The sequence below is a fragment of the Acomys minous genome (assembly GCF_964271855.1).
Source record: "Acomys minous genome assembly, chromosome: 14".
Classification (NCBI taxonomy): Eukaryota; Metazoa; Chordata; class Mammalia; order Rodentia; family Muridae; genus Acomys; species Acomys minous.
This window is the reverse complement of record NC_140496.1, coordinates 22,120,138-22,126,497: the sequence shown is the minus strand read 5'-3', so window position 1 is coordinate 22,126,497 and position 6,360 is coordinate 22,120,138. Positions and strand designations below refer to the sequence as shown.

General features: G+C 46.2%; 1 protein-coding gene across 1 annotated transcript; it reads right to left on the bottom strand.

The window, feature by feature from the left end:
- Positions 1–1,898: 1,898 nt before the first annotated feature.
- On the bottom strand, positions 1,899–2,253 carry LOC311582846 (large ribosomal subunit protein eL39-like). Its single transcript, XM_084756134.1, has one exon. The coding sequence runs from the start codon at positions 2,238–2,240 to the stop codon at positions 2,004–2,006; it is 237 nt and encodes a 78-aa protein (XP_084612260.1). The 5' UTR covers positions 2,241–2,253; the 3' UTR covers positions 1,899–2,003.
- Positions 2,254–6,360: the final 4,107 nt, after the last annotated feature.

Here is a 6,360-nt window from a genome sequence, read left to right as displayed (position 1 = left end):
CTCGCATTCCACCCCGCTGCGCTCACTTCCTCCACCCGCCCCCCGGGCCGCCCCTCAGGGGCGGGGAGCAGGAGGGGCTCGGGCCGGCTCCTCCCCGAGGGGGGTTGGCAAGGTAGCTAGAGGACCCCAGGAACTGAGTACTCCGTAAGCTGGAGAAGGGTCGGGTTCCTGTGTGACTTTGGTTGACTGGTTGCCCTCTCTGAGCCCTAGATGCGATACTTACAAAGGGAAACTCGTTTCCACTTTCAGGGTCTTTATGACTGTGAGACGGGGCGCAGGGTGCACTGGCTCTGCGCCCTGAAACTAATTAGCTCTCAATCACTTTTCTGTTATTTAGCGGGAAATGTAGGCAGGACCCACCCAGTTGTCTCAGTGCCCACCCCAAACCTCCCACAGTCTCTCGTCAGTCCTGCATACATGCTCCATTTCCATCATTTCTCTCTAACGCTTCTCCACGTCTCTGGGAGCCAAATCCCTTGAACCTACAGTCTCCACCCCGAGTCCTGCTTGATGCAGCCTCTCAGGTAGGAGGTGGCTGAAGACTGTAGGCCTTGACACTTCGGGATAGCCCAGCTATCTCATTTGAACTTGCTCCTTCATAACCTCACCTCCTGGTGGTTCCTGCACCCAAGTCCTTTCCTTTCTTGGTATTAACTTCTTTCACATACAGATAACTTATCTAGTTGCCTTTACTTTAGAATTTTTATCTTTCTGGGTTGTCCTTTGGCCTCTTTTCCCCGCCCCCCTCCCGCCCCCATTCCTATCAGAAAGCTCCAGGGCTCATCTTTCTGGTCTATCTTTATTCTTTTCCCCTTTCTGGCTTAGACACCCTTTAGAACAGGGGCTGACTCTAGGATCTGTGCCCTCTGACAGCTGGCACCTCCCGGCTCCAAACAACTGTGCTGCTGGGCCAGCCTGCTAGGACCTCCCAGGAGCAGCTCACCGGTTAACCTTTCCCACTCAGCTTTTCCTGAGCTACCCGTGGCCTCCTTCTCCTCCTGGCGCCCTCACCTGCTTTCCAGCTGTGCTCTGCTCTCTCCCATCCTGCACTCTCTGCTGTAGAGAAGGCTCCGTGGTTTAAGAGCATTTGCTGCTCTTGCAGCTGACCCAAGTTCAGTTCCCGGAACCACATCAGATAGCTCAGGACTGCCTGTAACTCCAGCGCTAGCAGATCTAATGCCTTTGGCCTCCTCAAACACCTGCATGCCGCGGTTCACACACACACACACACACACACACACACACACACACACACCATAATTATCTTTAAACTTAGAAAAAAAAAGCGAGCAAGCAGAAATAAATAGCTGGGAGGTGGTGATGCACACTTTTAATCCCAGCACTTGGGAGGCAGAAGCAGGTGGATCACTATGAGTTCGAGGCCAGCCTGGTCTACAAAGCAAGTCCAGGATAGTCAAGGCTACACAGAAAGACCCTGTCTCAAAAATACAAAAAATAAAAAATAAAAAATATAAGAAATACAGCCTATGAGTAACAAATAATAAAAATATAAGAAATATAAGGTATAACTACCGTATTTTTCGGACCATAAGCTGCATTCTCCCCAAAAGTGGGGGGGGGGGAGTTAGGGTGCTCCTTATGGTCTGATTACTGTCCTTTGGGCATCAACAAAGAGGTCACTTACAAATGTCTTCAGTGTGCAAGCCAAGAAACATACACAGAGTTTTACTGCTCTAAAAACTGAGTGCGTCTTATGGTCCCAACTTTTTTTTTTTTTCAGTCAAACCAAAAACCAAAACCGACCAGACAAGCCCACCACCACCACCGGTGACACCCATCTTTTCTTTTCTTTCCTTTTTGGAGTTACAGTCTTTCTTCCTTTTTTTTTTTTTAAATTGTTCCAAATTTTATTATTGGACAAACCACACCCCCAATTTAGACATGACCAAGTCTCCAGGTTAAAAATGCTGAACTCCATCTGGTAGGATCGATTGATGACCATGATGCAGTATAAAGCCTCTGTCCTGCCGCTGTGTGAATCCTTACAGTCCTAGCTTCACTCTCCTCCAGTGTCTTCTCTTGGAGTTGTACCTGCTCTTGTTACCAGTTTTCATCCGAATCCATTGAGGAATAGGACGGTTTTGCTTTTGTTTCTTGGCCAGGAATCCCTTGATTCTGAAAGTCTTGTGAGAAGACGTGACCAGAAGCCGAGTCTGATGCACAGTGCGTGATGGCGGAGGAAAGGAAGACTTTGTTTTGTTTTGCTTTGCTTTTTCCATTTTGTTTTAGCTTTGCCAGTCAGTCTTACTATGTAGCCCTGGCTGGCCTGGAACTCTATGTAGACCAGGCTTGCCTCAAACTCAGAGATCTTCCTGCCCTGCCTCCTAGGTGCTAGAATAAAAGATGTGTACCACAATGCACAGGTATTTTCTTTTTCTGTTTATTTATTTTAGTGTTTTTGAGACAGGGTTTCTCTGTGTAGCCTTGGCTGTCTTGGACTAGCTTTGTAGACCAGGCTGGCCTCGAACTCACAGTGATCTGCCTCTGCCTCTGCCTCCCGAGTGCTGGGATTACAGGTGTGCACCACTATGCCCAGACATGTTTTTTTAATTATATGTTTCCGTGTGTGTCTCTGCATGAGTAATGTACATGAGTACAAGTGCCTTGGGGGGGGGGAATCAAAGGTGTCGATTTCCCTGGAGCTGCAGTTATAGGCAGTTGTGAGCCATCTAATGTGTTGGGGACAATAGGTTATATGGCCAGTGTTCAGCCATCTTGTCAGAGTCTGTGCCTTTAAGTCTCTGTTTTTCCCAGAGCTTGCCTTTCACCAGAAACCAGCTGACCCTGTTGTGGGTCAGCAGTTAGACTAAAGACAGAGATGGAGCGACCCTGTTGTGGTTTAGCAGTTAGACTAAAGCTAAATGAGGACAGAGCAAGATGCCCTGTGTGGCAGGACATTATGATCCTGCCTGGAATTCCCTGTGTTTTGAGAAAAGCCTGCAATTGGGTTGCTATAACAATATGCTTCCCTGCCTTCTGACTTATAAAAGCTGCTGCCTGACTAATAAAGTTTGAGAGCTTGATCAGTCAGACTTGCTCTCCTTCTTTGTGTCTTTCAACAGGTGAACTTCCTCCCGAGTTTTAGTCGAACCCCGCAGGCCGGGGCGCTAATGTGCTTGCTGGGAACTGAACTCAGTGCTCTGCAAGTGTCTGCAAGGGATCTTAAGTGCCCAGCCACTGTCCAGGTCCTGTAACTCACCTTTAATCCTAGCTCTAGAGATGCAGAGGCAGGCCAGCCTGGTCTATACACAGTAAGGTCCAGGGCAGCCAGGCAGGGGGAGAAGAGATACAGAAGAATGCAAGAGAAACCCAACTAATAAAAATCCCAGAAAATAAAATTAAAACAGAGAAAAGGCTGGGCATAGGGGGCCATCCTGCACTTCTAGACCTCAGCAGAGATAAGAGGATGAGTTTGAGGACAGCCTGGGCTGTCTCAAAAAAACAAAAAGAGGGCCAGGCAGTGGTGGTGTACATTTCTAATCCCAGTACTCTGTAGGCAGAGGCAGGTGGATTGCTGTGAGTTCGAAGCCAGCCTGGTCTGCAAAGCAAGTCCAGGACAGCCAAGCCTACACAGAGAAACCCTGTCTGGAAAAACAAACAAGCAAAAAACCAAAACAAAAGAGGCTCAAGTTGTAGCTCAGTTGGTAGAGTGCTTTCCTAGTGCAAGCTACATAAAACGGGGTTGTAGTAAGCAGTGCATGACTGCAATCTCACCACAAACAGTCCTCCCCCAAGGACAAGCACAATAGAGATGAATTTCACAAACATTATGCTAAGGTAAAGACACCAGACATGAGCACAGAGCATACGATCTCAATTGGAAGCTGTCACACCTTTAATCCCAACACTCGGGAGGCAGAGGCAGTGGCATGCTGTTTGACCATCTTAGACTACTTTCCTTTGTGCTGTGATTAAATACCTATAGGTAATAACTACAGGTGGCAAAAGACTACAGTATGGCAGGGAATCCAGATGCTTGCTTAAGTTGGAATGGAAGACCGTCAGCATCATCTCAGATACTAGGAACAGCCTACTTTTTGTCAGATTTAATTTCACCTGTGGCCAGGGCCCCATTTGGCTGTTAGCTCCTAAATTGCTCCCACTTCCTTTTTTTTTTTTAAAGATTTTATTTATTACACACACACACACACACACACACACACACACACACACACACACACAGTGCTCCGCCCGCATGTACACCTGCAGGCCAGAAGAGGGCATCAGATCACATTACAGATGGTTGTGAGCCACCATGTGGTTGCTGGGAATTGACCTCAGGACCTTTGGAAGAGCAGGTGGTACTCTTAACCACTGAGCCATTTCTCCATCCCCCACTTTCCTTTTATTTCCGAGTCTAAGCCTTGTCTTCCCCATTCATCTCCTTGGCCTGGTTCTTGAGCTGTTTCAGTGGCCTCTTGTTCCCCCCCCCCCCCACCTCTTTTATCACTTTCACGGCTAGAGGTGGCACCCGTGTCCCTTTCCCCAGACCAAGATCCCCATCCAACTTTATTTTTTTGAGACAAGGTCTCTCCTTGAACCTGAAGCTCTCCGATTCATCTAGACATTTCACTCACTGAACAATTTCCCCAGTGTTACATTAAAAATGTATCGGTTCAGCCTAAGATTGCTAATAAAAAAAACAGCTTTAAAGCTGCTAGCACTACGCTGAACAGAATCTAAACTAATACAAATCTTCTCCTAAACTATGGTAAACAAACTACTCTAAACTGATATATAATACATATACCCCAAGCATTTGCCACTAAGATGATCGTCTTCCTACCCTGTCAACTGTCTCCCTCTCTTTCCAACTGACAAACCTCCTCGCTCTTCTCCAGGAGGTCCCGCCTTCTGTCCTTCTGCCCAGCTGATTGGCTAAACAGTGCTTTATTGACAGTTGTTACATCCACTCAGCATTCCTCCATACCCCAGCTCTGAATTTGCCTTTTATTTGTTTGGGTGTTTTGTTTTGTTGTTTTTCAAAACAGGGTTTCTCTGTATAACAACTCTGGCTGTCCTGGAACTTGCTCCATATGTAGACCAGGCTGGCCTCGAACTCACAGAGATCCGCCTGCCTCTGTCTCCCAAGTGCTGGGATTAAAGACGTGTATCACTACACCTTGCTGAATTTGCCTTTTAAATAGTTAATTTTATAGTATATATGATTCACCTCAATAAAGAATTTGCTATAACTATAGGGAAAAACCTGAAAATTATATAACCAAATGTGGAACAGTTTAGTGCAATGATTTGACTGCAAAATTTAAAAAGCATGGATGTTTCAGGCTCAGGCTTATGTTTCAGTGGTAACATGGCTAAACACACGAAGAGGGCTGGGATCTTCAGTAAATAGAAGGCCCTCTATGAAGCCCTATTCTTAAAACTGGTGATGGAAACTGAAATTAGCCAGCAGGCTGAGCACACTAGCTCCTTCTGTGGCAAGGCCAACCCTTCCTGCATGAAAACAGCAGCTAGCAGGGCTGGATCCAAACCACTGTTCCTGCTGTTACAGTCAAGTCTGTGGTCAGAAGACACAAGGAATCAAAAGACCAGCACAAATGATACTGTTTGAAACATCCCTAGCCCACAACAAGTGGGCTAATTTATGTTAAAAACAAACAAACAGATATAAAAGGGTTTTGTTTTGTTTTGTTTTGCTTATGTTTTGCCCAGCCTGATAAAAAAGATTTTAATGTGTTGGGTCCTAGGCATCTTCATTATGAAGGGTTGTTTAGTAGTAGAATAAGTTTATTAAGAAAGGAAAGGTTTTTTGTTTTGTTTTGTTTTTGTTTTTGTTTTTTGGTTTTTCGAGACAGGGTCTCTCTGTGTAGCCTTGGCCATCCTGGACTCACTTTGTAGACCAGGCTGGCCTTGAACACACAGTGATCCGCCTACCTCTGCCTCCCGAGTGCTGGGATTAAAGGCGTGCACCACCACGCCCGGCTCAAGGAAAGGTTTTAAAAAAAAGAAAGAAAGAAAGAAAGGAAAGGTAGCTGGGCAGTGGTGGCGCACACCTTTAATCCCAGCACTCGGGAGGCAGGAGGATCACTGTAAGTTAAAGGACAGCCTGGCCTACAAAGTGAGTCCAGGACAGCTGAGGCTACACAGAGAAACCCTGTCTCAACAAACAAACAAACAAACAAAAAAAAAGGAAAGGCAAATAAATGAATAAGTAAATAAATGAATAAAGGAAAGGAAAGGCTCTCTGCAGGTAGAGGTGGGTTAGTGAGCTCAAGAAGAAAGCACCAAAGCTGAGTGAGTGGTGTGCATGGCCACCATAGGCTGCTGTATTTGAATGCTAAGTCACCAGGGAATGGAACTGATTGGGAAGAATTA

Coding starts and splice junctions, on each gene's coding strand:
- LOC311582846 (XM_084756134.1), bottom strand. CDS start 2,240: ATGGAAAAAGCAAAGCAAAACAAAACAAAGTCTTCCTTTCCTCCGCCA.